This window comes from Haliotis cracherodii, unplaced genomic scaffold (assembly GCF_022045235.1).
Source record: "Haliotis cracherodii isolate W230 unplaced genomic scaffold, xgHalCrac1.p SCAF_22, whole genome shotgun sequence".
Classification (NCBI taxonomy): domain Eukaryota; kingdom Metazoa; phylum Mollusca; class Gastropoda; order Lepetellida; family Haliotidae; genus Haliotis; species Haliotis cracherodii.
The window spans coordinates 2,776,321-2,793,513 of NW_027266278.1; the positions used below are offsets into that span (position 1 = coordinate 2,776,321).

Sequence of the window (17,193 nt, forward strand, 5' to 3'; positions counted from 1 at the left end):
CAGGTTTTTGCTATTCAATGCAGCTTTAACTCTCTTTCTGTTTCAATCAGAGAGGTTTATTGTGATTTAATAGCCTCTGATTGACCAATCAGAATCGTGTAAATTCTAAATTCATGGTAGAATGCAGCTTTAACTCTCTTTCCAATTGTCACAATTTATTTTACACCTCGTCTGCGGGTTTTTATACTCTTCATTACTTTAACTTCACATCTTCGGTTGTCTGTAAAACAAATTATTGCATAATCATACTTTAGTTTTCCCAACATAGGAAATATCTTTTATTCATCGTACATGTAGATCCATTTTTGTCTACTTCTTTCCACTTTTCGCACCAATCCACCACGTGACTACACCGGCTACGCCGAGAGCATCTGGCCACTGCACCGACCGCCAAAAAACGCAGTTTAGACAGCCGGTACCAAGCCACTCAAAGGCCACCGGCTACGCCGAGAGCATCTGGGCATTGCACCGACCGCCAAAAAACGCAGTTTAGACAGCCGGCACCAAGCCACCCGGAAGGAAGCGGCAAAGCACCAATCACAAGCGAGATCACTAATGTCAAGGCCGTCATTTCCTCCATCAAGCTGGCCATGGCGACACACGCAACTTCTCTCTGCCTGGCATCGTCACACACACACGCGTGCTCGCTCGGTCGGTCTTGTCGCACCGGCATCGACGGAGTGGACGATTATGCACATGCATCTGAAGGTAAGTTCAGTCATATATTTCACTCATCGTCTTTATTTCCCGCACGGAGCGGCCATTCTGTCAAAACATGGACGAGGCATGTTCCAAACCTTGTCCTTCCTTTGGCCATTTGCAACTTCTTAACTTTCATCACAGAAAATGTCACCTGTTTTGGCCGCTCTCTGGTGCACATTGCAGGCGTTTTCGTTGCGAAGAAGCAGGCAGCGTGCCTCCCGTATTCTTGTATGTATGTATGTATGATCAATGCCTACCTTCACACACTGACCACGCCCTATAACAGTTTAAACAATTACCGTATTTCATCCGACATAAGAACGGCACTATGCTATCATTAATCAACATGCGCCATTCATCACGCCCTTCAGTGTAAACAAACCTAAGTGTTCAACTACCGTATCCCCTTTATTATGAGTATGTGTTGTATATAGTACTTTTCTTCTGTTGGAAATGTATTTGTTTGTCTTGGCAATGGGCTAAGGGGAACAACTCTGTCAGTCTTCCAGGTTCATGCAACTTAATTAGGGTCACCTCACGACCAAATGCGTTTACCTCATTGGCTGATGCAGCTTTGTCAGCCGTGTTCTTAACAATACAAAGATATGGACCCAGATTCCTTCATTGTTTTCTGGTTTGTATTACAACTTATGGTCGCAATAAGGCTGCAATATAAGTAATAATGTACCTAATAATATAATAAGGTAACCTAGATTTGAAAATACTATATTTGTAAACACAGGGAAATGGTTAGTTTGAGTAATTTCATTATTTCATGTTCGCGCTACCCGCACGGTATGTAGGCGTTGACAGACGACATGGTAGGGAAGGTTCTTCATAGTAAAGACCCAAGTTTTAGGGCTCCAGTTATGCATATATGATGATATTTGTTGCCTAACCTGTATAAACTGTCTGTTTGGCAATATATTCTAAGTTAATGTAGGATGCAAACAGTATTTTGTCCAAAGACAGTGTTTGTGGGTTACTGAGGTCACGTGACTTTCCACCATATCACTACACATCTAGTAGATATTGAAGCTTGAAGAATCAAAGTATAAACTATGTCCCTGGCTGTTGTACATGTTGTTAGTTTTCCCCTCTATGTCATTAGGTAAATCAATCTGTCCTAGGGGTATGGGAGACAACTCTGGTTGTCTTGTTTAAGTAGTGATTTGCAGGGCGCTTCAATTGTACTGTAATGTTAAATAGAGAATCTCACCCGAGTGTCTTTTGATATCAAATATATCAACACGAGTTCATAAAAGTGGGAAAACTCCGAGGCTTGCCAACATCATTCTTTCAACTTTTTCAATTTGTAGACAGTAATTAGCAGTGTCTTCAGTGTAAAAAGTACTGAAAACAGCTTCAGTAGCAGAGCCATTAGTGATGTCATTTGATTGTGACGTCATGGTAACCAGTGATGTCATTTGATTGTGACGTCATGGTAACCAGTGATGTCACAATGGTCTGTAAACCATTGTGATGTAATTTCATTGCAGCGATATCTACAGTGTAGATATCGCTTGATCTCATCCAAGCGATATCTCCTGTGGGAGCCAGTTTTGAATGATAAAATGTTATGCTCTTCACTCAAAATCCATTTATTATAATTCATGTGTAATATCTTGATATCCATAATTGATCATAGTACATTTTGGGGTATTATTCTGTAGTATATTTCCATGTAAACACTTCATATTTCAAGAAGAGTTTCTGTCAAACTAATTTCAAAGTTCATGCTGCTTGAAGTATAGTTACTTTTCTTGTACTGTAAATAATGGATAATATATTATAATCATAGGATTTATGGTTCTGATATTTATTGAAAGTTAATATTGATCCTGTTAACCATTGTGTTGATTAATAACTATTGTAAAAGGCGTTCATGTCATCTAGACCAGTGTTGCTATAAATAACAGAGGGAACTAAGTAGGTACATAGACACTTTACTGAAACTATCCCTTTAATAGTCCATGAGTTGTATACTATATCCGTTGCACCATGGCAAGTTGTAAACTTGATGACAATACAAGTTTTGAAAGCCATGTTCTTACGAATACAAAGATACTGACCCATGTTCCCTCGTTGTTTTCAGTCAGTCTGAGTGATTGTGAGCTGGGTAACATATGCATTAATTATGCTCCATTCATTGATCAAGTTGTTTGTCTTTATTCCATTGCTGCTGTACAGGCCTGCCAACCTATGTCACACCTCGTCTCTCTCCCCCCTGGCTCCCCCCCCCGTCCCTCCCAATCCCTTCCTCCCAATCCCTTCCTGTTCATTGTATCATGGATTATTACTTTTAACTTTTCTCTAAAAACCTAATGTAAAAGTAAATAATATTGTCGACATTAGTCTCTTTGTGTTACCACTTGATTGTAACCATGGTAACAGTTCTGTAACTATTCCCGTATCGTGAACCAGGAAAAGTGACATCTGTATTAAGACCTTTATATCTCATTTTCCAAGAAATTGATGTTTTGGTTGGTTACCAAGGTATCAGAGCATGAACAGTGGTGGAGTAATTATGTTTTAACTTGTTTTGGTCATGAATCACTTGTGCTTATTGTGTTGGACATTGTTGCAGACCCAAGATGGCTGTGGGGCGCCGACACAATCTCCTGACACAACTTACCACAGCCCTGATATTTTCTTCTTTATGGAAGATTGTGAAAGGTAGGCGATTTTATCCTTTGGTCTCCTTGTACTTAATAGTATTTTTCATGAGGTATACTGTATTTGTGGTATGAAGTACCTCGCTCTAATAATAGCAGGGATTTATATGGAAATCCAAACAACGTTCCATTTGTTCCCTCAGCAGTCAAATTGGGAAAGAAAAATTGTAATAGTGTTCCAAATTTGGGAATTTGTACTGTCTTTTGCTGCAGACTTGGGGTTGAATATAGATAATCCCGAAATGGATTTACAAGACAGGTCCTTTTGTGAGTGTGTTTATTACAGCGATGGTGAGGGAGTAACTGTTATTGTCAACAATGCAGTTTACTGGGTCCTGCTTAATTAGAGCTAATTGTCTCAGGCTGTTCATTGTGGCACTCAGTTCACAGTTCGTTGTGTTAGGGTAGGTTAGGTTACCTACAACTCTTTCCGATGAAGCATCCCTTTACGATCATTGGTTAGGCACCCCTTTCCGATCATTAGGGTTAGGCACCCCTTTCCGATCAGGCACCCCTTTACATTAGGGTTAGCAACCCCTTTCCGATCAAGTACCCCTTTACGATCATTAGGGTTAGGTACCCCTTTCCGATCAAGCACCCCTTTACATTAGGGTTAGCAACCCCTTTCCGATCAAGTACCCCTTTACGATCATTAGGGTTAGGTACCCCTTTCCGATCAAGCACCCCTATACGATCCTTAGGGTTAGGTACCCCATTCCGATCAAGCACCCCTATACGATCCTTAGGGTTAGGTACCCCATTCCGATCAAGCACCCCTATACGATCCTTAGGGTTAGGTATGTGATAGGGCATGGGTTAGCTATCTCTTTTATTTGATCCAAAGTCATGGAAAATCCATGCCATTTCTTTCAAGTTTCGGGCACCTCGATGTCTCTGACAACAAATGTAACTTGTGGTTTCAATAAGCACCCCCTACCTTTGATAATTTGCCAAGCTCCCAGGGTGCTTACTACTGCTGACATTTAGGTCTATATTGATGTTTTTTGTTTCAATTGACTTGCAACCATGGCAACATGTGATACAAAGGATTCCAGAAAATCTCTTCTTTTTCAGGAGAAATCTAGATTTGCCATAGTTTTGTACACTTGCTTTGGAGCTTTCGGATATTTTGGTCAGTGTCTGTCCGAGAGACAAGTGCTGTTGTGCCTAACAAAGTATGACACCAACATCTGAAGTGTTTCATTACTACATGTCCATATACCCTGTCCATATACCATGTCCATATACCCTGTCAATACTCCATGTCCATACACCCTGTCCATACGCCATGTCCATATACCTCTCTATATACCATGTCAATATGCCCTGTCCATATACCATGTCCATATACCATGTCCATATACCCTGTCAATACTCCATGTCCATACACCCTGTCCATATACCATGTCCATATACCTCTCTATATACCATGTCCAATACCCTGCCCATATACCATGTCCATATACCTCTCTATATACCATGTCCATATGCCCTGTCCATATACCATGTCCATATACCATGTCCATATACCCTGTCAATACTCCATGTCCATACGCCATGTCCATACGCCATGTCCATATACCTCTCTATATACCATGTCAATATGCCCTGCCCATATGCCATGTCCTTATACCATGTCCCAGACTCATTTATTTACTGCCGTGGTGATGCTGGATATTGCTGACTTCACTGTTCAACTTCACTCACGTGTTTATAAGACTGTGAGAGTGGAAGGTCGGTGGTTCGATCCCCTGGTGGGACGGTAAAGGATGGTGCTTGTTGTTACCCTGTCTGGCGTTGGGCATTAAGGAGCCAAACCAAGTACTGGGCTAGCACTATAAAATGGGCATTAGTCCCGACTAGTAATATCAGCCACACAAACAAGTTGGTGGTTCAATATAATCTTGTCTCTCGTTAAGACCCCAGATCATATACAACAATCCCCCCCATTCTGTTCCACCCCTCATCCCCATCTCAGCTCCATCTGATAGCACTCATCCCATTCTCAGCCCTTCAGCCTGTTTGCTGGGATGTAACTGGAATACCGTTCAAAGCAGCATTAAACCTCCCTCCCTCACTCACTCATTCACTCACTCACTCACTATCATCATATACTTATCCCATTGTCAAATATTAAGAGACTTGGGTGGTTCCTCATAGAATTATGTTTTTTCGACTGTATACATAACTTTATTGAAGAGACTACGATATATGTTAATCTTAAAATGAATGCCAGAAACCAGTGTTCATGGGTTTGAATCCTGGTTCGACCCGATTATGTTTCTAAGTTTTTCCCCACCATACCCAAGCTCATGGATTTTGCCAAAGTGGTGGACATCTTAGACCCACCTACATCACATTGGGATTACCGAGGACTGATTACTTCCCTCAATGAACTCAACTGCACTCCTTCATAAGATGGGATAACAGCATGAATGTCCTGTTAATGATGTAATTTCAGTAACATTTGACAGAAAAATGATGATGTCAGCAATTAATCCCACATTTACCTTCACGTCTTTTGTTTTCTGTGAAAACAAATGATTGTATAATTATTCTTTATTTTTCACATCAACCACAATTAGATCTTCTTCCTCATAGCTCAACTCGTTTCCACTTTTCACACAAACCCACAACGTGTGAACATCCACCCTGCTCATGGTCTCCATTTCACCGACCACTACACTGGCACAAGTCTTTAAGGATATGGCTATTAGTTCCAATCGTAATTCCTTAAATATATCAATAATAAGAACATATTGTCCCTATAAAAGACTGGCCTCCTTGTAGACAAGTGCATTATTATCCATTATTATGTAATTTTCATTCAGTAGAGATTTGGAGCAAGTCTAACCCATCACCCGTAACCGTAACTGCAAGCACCAATCACAGGAGAGATCACAAATGGCCTTGTTAACCTCCATCAGCTGGCCATGGCGGCACGCACACGTTTCTTGTGCCTGGCATCACCAACATGCTGGTTCTGTCTGGTCAAATCTCCATCGCTGGTCAGGGACAGCTGTAAGTTCCTTCGTATATTTTACTCAACAGTTTTTATTTCTTGCATGTAGCTGCCATTCTGTCAAATAGGGAAATAGGGACGACGCAATTTGGAAACCATGTCAGGTACCTTGGCCATTCGCAGGCCTCCAAGACATTGTCACCTGTATTTGCCACCCTCTGGTGCACTTTCCAAATGTTTCTGTGACAAGAAATTAGGCCCCCGTGCTTCCTGTATTCTTGTATGTATCATAAGTGCATACCTTCACACACTGACCACGCCCGAACAGTGTAAACAAACCTTAGTATTCAACTACCATATTTCCCACAAAAACACCTTCCTTTATTATGAGCATTCATTCGTTATGCTCCATTCATTGAACAAGTTGTTTGTCTTTATTCTATTGCTGACTTTGTACAGGCCTACTGACTTGATGTAAGAGGCCACCACACGGGATGGGTGGGCAGGCTTGGTGACTGGGATGATTGTTTCATTGTACACTGGTGATGTGTACTGCTTACAATATCAATCACTGGTTTGTCTGGTCCAGACTCGATTATCTTTAGGATGTAGTTATGGAGCTGAGTGTGGCGTAAACAAACAAATCAGAAATAAGGCCACAGGCTGAGGTCAGTGGGTGCACGATGCAGTACAGCATGTGGCCAAGCATGGATCGGGTGGTCAGGCTGGCTGACTTGGTGGATGCAGGTCATTGTATCCCAGTTGCAAAGATCTATTATTCATATCAGTCACAGGATTGTCTGGTCCAGATGCGACTGTTTCAAAGGATGCTGTCATATAGTGGATTACTGCTGAGTGCGGCGTTAAAGAACAAACGATGATGGCATGGGCCATTATTCATATCAATCACTGGATTGTCTGGTCCAGATGTGGCTATTTCAAGGCATGCTTGTCATATAGTGGAATACTGCTTAGTGTGGCATTAACCAACAAACGAAGATGGCATGGGCCATTATTCATATCACTGTTCATACTCCATGGGGTGGGGTAACTTAGTGGTTAAAGCGTTTGCTCGTCATGCTTAAAGATGATACTTGTTGTTACCCTGTCTGGCGCTCGACATTAAGGGGAGAAAACAAGGACTGGTTGGCTCGGAGTCAGTATACTGTGTCTGAGTGGGGTATACATGTTAAACTGTGGCATGGTATCTCAGTGAGCTAGCACTATAAATCAGCATCAGTCCGGACCAGTACAAGCAGCCACACACACATGATGTGCATGCACGTCGCTATATAAGTGCAATAATCTTGGACGTGACGTTGAACCCCATTTCACCTCACCTCACCTCACCTCACCTCACCTCACCTCACCTCACCTCACCACCCTGCCCATGTAGGGATGCCGAGTTAGAATAGGTCCCAAGCAACTTATGCTTGTCGTAAGAGGCGACTAATGGGATCGGGTGGTCAGGCTTGCTGACTTGGTGGATGCATGTCATCGTATGCCAACTGCGTGGATCGATGCTCATGGTGTCAATCACTGGATTGTCTGGTCCAGATCCCATTATTTACAGATCAACGCATATCGCTGGAATATTGCTGAGTGCGGCGTTAAACAACAAACAAACAAATAAACATTATATCTATGACTATGTAACAGAACTGTCACTGTTCAAAGCGGCATTAGAAGACTCATCCTAAATCACCTGTTTGTTAACGAGACAAGGCTTCCCAAGTTATCAATAGACGGAAATAGACACTGGAAGTTTAGTTTCCCTGAATGGCATGCCCAAACAGCTGGCCTCCTAGTTCAACCTCCACACAACTCTACAGTTTCTCATGAAGTTTCTTGCTTGCCGTTTTCTCACGATATTTTCCACTCACAGTTCATACGTATGTTCTGCTCTTCACACACCAAACTGCTTCACACCTACTCACCTTTGAGAAGTAGGATTGCTATATTGATAGAGGAAGGCTTGCGATACAGAGAAGTGTTGGATGTGTGTATGTATTACACACAGCCTCTGTGTCACAGCTAACAGTAGCCTTGACGTACAACTGGTCTTCAGAAACCCATGCTTGCCGTAAAAGTTGACTATGCTTGTCGTAAGAGGCGAACAGGGTGGTCAGGCTCGCTGACTTGGTTGAAGCATGTCATCGATCCCAATTGCGTGGATCGATGCTCATGATATCAATCTCTGGATGGTCTGGTCCAGACTCGATTATTTACAGACCGCCATCATATACATGTAGCTGAAATATTTCTGAGTGTGGCGTAAAACAACAAATAAACAAACAAACTAAAGTAGCCTTAATTGATATCTAGTTACATTTTTTTGGCACCTGGGTTTGATTCCCTGCATGGGTACAATATGTGGTGCCCATTTCTGGCGTCCCGGGCCGTGATATTGCTGGAATATTGCTAAAAGCGGCGTAAAACCATAGTCAATCACTCACTCTCTTCTCGTGCTACTAGTGTCACTGTTTGCCCTAGCAAGTGGTATCAAATGTGTTATATTGTAGTGTTATATCCATTGTGTTATGTAGTGTTATACCCTATGTAGTTTAATCCTACTTTTAGTGATCCCCAGTGTATATATAGTTGTATGTATTGCGTCACGTTATTTTGTTCTTTTGTATGATTTGTTGATGAAAATATAATTCTGGTCAGATTCAAGACGGTGCTGGTGCATTGCGATGTAAAGTGCAACAATTTGCTGTACAGAGTTGTGCCCCTTGACCATGCCAGGATCTGGTGATCATAGGTCAGGCTTATTATGATCCTGTGCTCGTGGGTACCAAATAGTCAGCAGGCAGGCTGTGATACTGCTGAATTTTTGTTCATGTATCATCAGCCTCACTCACTCTGGACTTGTGTTCTTCAGGGCCGAGAACACACTGGGGAATATTCTCAAGAAGAAGAGCTGGAGGTATGCTATTCCTGTACTTGACACATGTAATACACACACACGCGCACGCGCACACACACGCACACGCACGCATGCACACACACACACACACACACACACACCAAGTATATATACTAAAAGCCTAGGCAAGTCTAGATCAACCTAAACCAAGTCTAGTTTCCTTGATTCCACATGTGAAAACAGCAGGAAAGAGAAAAGGTTCTTTCGAAATAATAAAGTTCAATTATTTTAAAGAAATGTTTTGATAGACTTACTTCAGGGCCGAAGACGTACATTCGACAAGCTGTGAAGTTGCTCAATATTTAATGACTACACTCACCTTCCATCCAATTAATTGGATTAATATCAAATGCACACAGACGAAATAGCTCTTATATATGCACTGATTCATTGCTAATTTTACACAATTGTTTAAACAGTCAGTCAAAACTTATTTACAGTTCATACAGTTCAGAATCAATATTTTTTACTTGTGATCGATACTTGTATCGAGAAGTACTAAATCGTGATCCACCGATGCATCTGAGTATTGTCCCACCACTACAAATGATTTCCCCTTGTTCGTATTCAGGTTTAGATAGGTAATTTTCACATTGTCTGGTTGGCGCTGTCAGTGATTAAATCAAATCAGTCGCTGTACGGATTTCAAGGTGTATTGTTCAGAATGTTTCCACGACTGCCTGTTGTATGGACATTGATTATTTCAACTGCTACAGCTCTTTGTACAAAGGAGGTTGTTTTGTCTTTCAGGAGATCGAGTTACATTCTGTCCACGAAGATCTACTGGGGAGGGAAGTAAGTGCATCATTACTTGTAACATCTAACAATCTGATTGGCAGTCTTGGACCTGTAGACCTGTGAAGGTCCGGGGTAGAACAGGTCTTCAGCAACCCATGCTTGCCGTAAAAGGTGATTATGCTTGTCATGAGAGGCGACTGACGGGATCGGGTGGTCAGGCTCGCTGACTTGTTTGATGCATGTCATCGTATCCCAATGGCGTGGATTGATGCTCATGATGTCAATCACTGGATTGTCTGGTCCAGACTCGATTATTTACAGACTGCAGTTATATAGCTGAAATATTGCTGAGTGAGGCGTTTAACAAACAATCAAACATGGACTTGTAAAACCCGTGCATGGTGGCCGGCCTATGTAGACGTCATGACGTCATTGAGTGTGATGTGATGTCATCTTCTTGTGGCGTCATAATTGACTCACATTTTCAGTTACAGTTAGCATACCGAACCCACTGGTGGTCACCAGAAAGATCTAATGTTGTCATACAAACATGTTAGGGCTGCGACGAGTAACTTGTGTACCCTGGTCGGGTGGGTACTGACTAGGACCCGGGTACCCACAGGACTACCCGGACCCGTGGTTAGTCACATGCTATATTATTGTTTAATGACAAAAATTATCTAGAACTCTATGGTTGCACTACAAGTCATGAATGTTCGCATTTCTTTCTGACTATGCACCCATTCCTTCTGATTTTTCATATGGTTGAATAAAGATATAACTTAAGTCAACTTCAGTGTATGCATGACCAGATTGTTTCATACATGTATCTAAATACGTTTTGCCAGGGCTGTTGTAAAAAAATTCCCAATCAGACATTTTGTACCTCTCTCTTGAGACCTTCAGTGGGTATTCGGGTAGGGTCGGGTAATAGGGGCGTAGGTTCCCGGTTAGTAAATTTGGACTCGTCCCAGCCCTAAAACAAATGAAAACTCATCACTACTGCCGCGCCGTAATAAAACTGGAATATTGCTGAGTGCGGCATTAAATAACAAACAAACAGACAAACAAACAATAACTGTTGCCATGGAATAGTTACAAAACATAAAAAGCTTTTATTGGACCAATCCACTCGCTTGAATACATATCATACCATCCGGACAGTCTCTGAAATTTTTCATTTCGTAAATATATCCTTACAGTAGTTAACCCAAACGATTCCAATGAATAAAGAAGGGAAATAACTCTGCCTATTACCTTTTACTTTTTTTATATTTAAAACTCTCAACACCGATACTACGTATACACAACCATTTAATAATTATCATCACTGTTCATACTCCATGTGGGCGGTGGGGTAGCTTAGTGGTAAAAGCGTTTGCTCGTCGTGCCAAAGACCCGGGTTCGATTCTCCACATGGGTACAATGTGTGAGTCCCATTTCTGGTGTCCTCTGACGTGATATTGCTGGTATATTGCTAAAAGCGGTGTTAAACTATACTCACTCACCTACTCACTCACTCACTCACTCACTAAAGGTGACTGTGCTTGTCATAAGAGGCGACTAACGGGATCGGATGGTCCGGCTCGCTGACTTGGTTGAGGCTTGTCATCATATCCCAATGGCGTGGATAGATGCTCATAATGTCAATCACATGATTGTTCGGTCCAGACTCGATTATTTACAGACCGCCGTCATATAGCTTGAATATATCTGAGTGTGGCGTTAAACAACAAACAAACAAACATACTAGCATCCTCCATGTTTGTTTCCAGGGCCGAGACAGAGAAAGGACTTTCCCGGAAACATATCGTTGAAGGTAATGTGGAAGAGAAGGGCCTCCAAGAGGATAAAGTATTCGATTATCAGACCTTAGACCCAGGTTTATTGCCTCCCATAGTACAATGTGTGGGGGCCCTTTTTGGGTGTCTCTCACCATGATAGAAAAGTGGTACAATGTGTGGGGGCCCATTTTGGGTGCCGCTCACCATGATAGAAAAGTGGTACACTGTGTGGGAGGCCATTTTGGGTGTCGCTCACCATGATAGAAAAGTGGTACACTGTGTGGGAGGCCATTTTGGGTGTCGCTCACCATGATAGAAAAGTGGTAGAATGTGTGGAGCCCATTTTGGGTGTCGCTCACCATGATAGAAAAGTGGTAGAATGTGTGGGGCCCATTTTGGGTGTCACTCACCATGATAGAAAAGTGGTACACTGTGTGTGGCCCATTTTGGGTGTCACTCACCATGATAGAAAAGTGGTACAATGTGTGTGGGCACATTTTGGGTGTTGCTCACCATGATAGAATGGTGTTTATTGTGGGCGGACCTCTACTGGTCTTTCTTCAGTGTATGTGACGTCTTCTAATATATATAAATTATTTTCAAAATGGAGATGATATAATCTAACTTTCCAAATGAAAAATGAAGTTTTTAGTAAATTTTAACCAACTATAGGTAAAGATTTCATCTATTAGAAAACTTCATGATTCTATGTGTAGGTATATTAATCTTTAGCAAATGGATAATAACGTGCATGCTTATGAATTCCCTTAGTTTCTGTGGGTTCGAATCCCAGTTTACCCCAATTACTGGTAGGTTTCCAGGTTTGTCAGCAACATACCCGTGCTCGTGTGTTTCACCGAAGTGGTAAACATCCGAGACCTGCATCACTTCAAGCTTTCCACCCACAAGCTGACACGCCTGGTATAATGTTAAAAGTGGCGTTAAACCCAACTCACCCACTCACTCACACGCCTTAGTTTCTAACATGCATAACATTCTGTTGATATGTGTTATTAATGACGGAATTTTACAATGCAGTGGCTTCATAGTTTCACAAACATTGTGGCGTTACCATGGATACTCCCATTCACTTTTGCTGTAAATAAAACGTAAGGGTCAATTCACATTTTGGTGTGTGAAATATTCTAGATTGCATCTTATCACTTACTTGCACTTTCTGAAAAGGTCGTAATTCTTATGAAACTTCTACCTCTATTACATATCTGCCATAAGTCCTGTATTTTGGCTTCAATCACACTTACTAAAATTTTCAGATTTTCAAGAGACGTCCTCTTCACTGTCAATTACACACAACTAGTTGTCGCCAAGTAGTCACGTAACTACCCAAGCCATCATGTCATAATGGCGGCAACGTCACTTTTTTTCCTGTGTGTGCTGGAGTTAACACCTACTTGCACTTTCTGAAAAGGGTGTGTTAGATCAGTGATTGTATTGGAGAGAAATCCCTGTGTTTCACAATCTAAGTAAGGATAAAATATATTGATGAACAACTTTTTTTTACAAATAGGAGCAACCTTTCGGTGTAGGTTCTAACACTGTTCTCACAACCTTACCGTCACTCCTTATTGTAATAAGGAAGTTGTTCATCCACATATCCTATCCTTGATGAGTATTCCAACTTCGAAATGCCTCTCAAAGAAGTTTCGCAATCCGTATCACCGTGTCACAGATTGATGTATGTATGATGTGGTGATATCAATTTGTGACGTGTGCAATGTTGCCAGGTCTGAAGGGGTCGCTGGAGAGGTTGCAGCAGGACTATGTGGACATCGTCTTCGCCAACAAGCCGGACTCACACACACCAATGGAAGGTAAGGACTAGATTGTTTTCTGGAGCATGTCTTCTTGTGTCTGACAGCTGTTCACATGGTGCTTCATCAGCTGAACACGACTCTGTCTTTCATTGCTTCTAGCTCTCTGCCACACAGGAAAAAAGGACACATCCCCCTAACAAGCAGGAAATTAATGATACCTTTACCAGATGACCTGAATCAGGCTTACGGTCAAATGTAATACCCAAACATGGCTGTTTCAGGGCCAGGGCCATGACAGTATATATATATATATTATTTTTTTTACAATAATCCTAGGCATGTCTAGACCAAACTAAACCAAGTCTAGTTTTCTTTAACAGCGGAGGAGAGCAGCTTCATTTGAAGAACATTTTTTTATATCTATTTTAATATTACTGACTGTGATCTAAAACAACATTCACTTTCTTGCATATTGTAAGAAGCCTAAATTGCAAATACCTGGACAAGACTTTTGTCCCAAGGGTAGGCCTTTGAAGCCTTCAATATGGCATTTGAGATTTGTATACACCAAAAAATAGCATTTGCTCACACACATTAATGTATGAATGAAAAATATATTTTTTAAATGAAAAAGGAGAGAATTTATGTCTCTGTTTACATTAGTGCTGCTCAGTGCATTGAAATCCTTCCTGGGGGAGGCCATCTTCCCGAGACAAGGGAGTTAGCTGATTGTAAAAGTCCAGTTTCCACCCTTGCCAAACTAGGCTTAAAGTCAGGAGTTATATGTTGCCTGGACTGACGAGTCTATGCATGGACCAATCAAAATCAACTTGGATTTCAACGTTCAGATTTCGGTTGACTAAGGATTTGCAAAAAATGTGTACCGTCAACTGGGCATCGACAGATATTTTCCAAATCTTTTCACATTTTCAATCAAGTTACTCACATGATTTGATGCTCTTCGCGAGGAAAACCCCGTTTTGTTACAATATCAATATCTTGATCATTGATCAGATCATCTTGACTGGGCTCCACCATTTTCTTTGAAGCTAATTCAAGTGCTATGAGAGGTGGAATCTGATTGGTCAGTAGGAGGGGTATAGAAGGGACATAATTTTGTAATAGCCACAGGTGGCTCTACGATTGAGCTTAGAAATTCCAGCCTTGCTCGACAAGGGTGGAAACTGGACTTTTACAGTCAGTTAACTCACTTGCTTCGTTAAGATGGGGGGGGGGGGGGGGGGTGCCAAACACACACACAAACAGGCGTCACCTGTCTTTCACAAACACTGGCAGATATGACAGGAGTGGTCTCACAACGGCAACTCAGTCAACATTCAATATTCATATTCAGTACGGTTCAGTGTTGTTTTATTTCTAACTCATCAGATTTTGATGACAACTTGATCAGTAGCTCATGGTCGCTGTCTATTTTAGACTGAAACGTGATCTCAATCCCATAGTAACACGATCAAAACCGATGCTGTTCACGATCCATGCATTGCAGTCTGAGGATGTTGGCACCGATTTCTTGGTCAACCTCATTGTGCTAATTGTGTCTGCACTACCTATGGCGAGACAGATCTATAATGAGACATAATGCAGTTTACATCTGTCAAATATTTACTCAGGTCGTGATAGGGAAATATGGACTTTTATATCTGGCACTAACACAGCATGTAGCAATATTGGCTACACACTTGAGTGATATAGCTTGTTATAACCATGTAGGTGTTGGCTGGAAGCCATCTTCCAGGGTTATAAAGGAGAGAATGTTACATTGACTGCTGAAGCTGGTACCAGATTGACCTTATGCTCCTTTGCTTAATTATTAAGGCCACATCAATTGATGTTCTTGTTCTATGGTTAAGCCAGCCTATATTTAATTGAGTGGAAAATAAAACAGTTTTTAAAATTTAAGTTATCTTTATTCACTTCCCTGGGGTGGTGGGGTAGCCTAGTAGTTAAAGGATTCACTTGTCATGCTGAAAATTCGAGTTGATTCTCGACATGGGTACAATGCGTGAAGTCGATTTCTGGTGCCCCCTGCTGGGATATTGCTGGAATATTGCTAAAAGTTGTGTAAAACCACTCACTCACTGTTCTCCTGGTTTGTTTTAATTGAATTCAAGACCATTTTAGGTGATGATATGTGTAGAGATTTGTGTCAGGACGAGGCTATTAAGGCGGCCATCTTGAATACAGAATGTGAGCACTATGAGCCCGTACCCGATCTAAACAAACAAGAACCCGAATGATGAGCAGCCATTTTGAAATATCGTAAATAATATTTTGGTTTTAACGTTGTATTTTCAAAACTGTATTCAGTGCAGTAGTCAGAAACTGAACGCTGAAGCCTCTTCCTTTTTATCATGTTTGTTGGTCCTTTTAGCAGATAAATACATGTTACCTGTACGTTGTGTTAAACCATGTCTGATTAGCATTATATCATGCTATAAGTATGTATACTAAGACATCTCTCTCTCTCTCTCTCTCTCTCTCTCTTTCTCTCTCCCTCTCTCTCTCTATCTCTCTCTCTCTCTCTTTCTCTCTCTATCTCTCTCTCTATACTTTTAGCAGATAAATACATGTTACCTGTATGTTGTGTTAAACCATGTACGATTAGCATTATATCATGTTATAAGTGTGTATACTAACACGTCTCTCTCTCTCTCTCTCTCTCTCTATCTCTCCCTCTCTCTCTCTCTATCTGTCTCTATATCTCTTTCTCTCTCTCTATCCTTTTAGCAGATAAATACATGTTACCTGTACGTTGTGTTAAACCATGTGTGATTAGCATTATATCATGTTATATCTCTCTTTCTCTTTCTACTCAAAGGAGGTTAAAGATCACCCAATTGTTCCATAGTACTATTATTAATCCGTCATGTCATGACAGATTGACAATTGTGATATGAAAAGATTCAGGTGTACTTTGACTTCAGCCTAATTGACTTTGTTGCCCCAGGCTTTTGTGTAGATGAAGCTGTCCTTGATGTAGACAGCATCTTGAATTGACTAAGAGAGGCCCTTGTCATAAGTAACAGTGGTTGTGTGGAAATCAATATGGCATTGCAGGAAATCTCTCATACTACATTCAAGGAAACTACTGATGTTCACTGATCAAGTGGAAAGAATAGGTCCAGATTGGATATCAGCTTTGTTGATATTAAATCTTAAATTGCTTTGACAGAAGTCAAATTGGCTAAGGAAGGGCTGGTGTAGATTCAGTGAGGTGTAGATTCATGTAACATGGGGTTGGTCAGGCTACAGTGTTGAAGACAGAGTTCTAAGTCCACCACTGAACAGGCATAGCGGCTCAAAATTAACTATATTTGGCTTTATCATGTACAGTAAACAACGTTTTTAACCAACACGCATATAACGAACTAACGGATATAACAAACTGTTCTTTTGGTCCAGGCCATTTGCCATATATTTTATCATATAATCATAATGGATATAACGAACATGCTCATAACGAAATAACGGATAGAGTGAACTCATCTTGTGGTCCCGTTTATATAACGAACTGTTAATCCTTGAGCTGAGCTCCTCACGTGTCACCAGTCTGCTTATCAAAACTACTGCGGCAAAGCGCGGCTGGTCAAAGCGACAATAAATACTG

General features: G+C 41.3%; 1 protein-coding gene and 1 long non-coding RNA gene across 2 annotated transcripts in view; both read left to right on the forward strand.

Moving 5' to 3' along the window:
• The first annotated feature begins 646 nt into the window (after nt 1-646).
• Nucleotides 647-6,269, forward strand: LOC139471167 (uncharacterized). The gene is made up of 3 exons (XR_011653820.1): nt 647-708; nt 3,290-3,378; nt 6,209-6,269. It is a non-coding gene; the product is annotated as an uncharacterized lncRNA (long non-coding RNA).
• Nucleotides 6,270-6,351: 82 nt separating this feature from the next.
• LOC139471433 (voltage-gated potassium channel subunit beta-2-like) overlaps nt 6,352-17,193 on the forward strand; it is a 59,387-nt gene continuing 48,545 nt past the window's right edge. The window contains exons 1-5 of the mRNA XM_071253798.1: nt 6,352-6,398; nt 9,194-9,268; nt 10,019-10,063; nt 11,782-11,825; nt 13,536-13,622. Coding sequence (XP_071109899.1) covers nt 6,352-6,398; nt 9,194-9,268; nt 10,019-10,063; nt 11,782-11,825; nt 13,536-13,622 — 298 coding nt within the window. The remainder of the gene's footprint in view (nt 6,399-9,193; nt 9,269-10,018; nt 10,064-11,781; nt 11,826-13,535; nt 13,623-17,193) is intronic.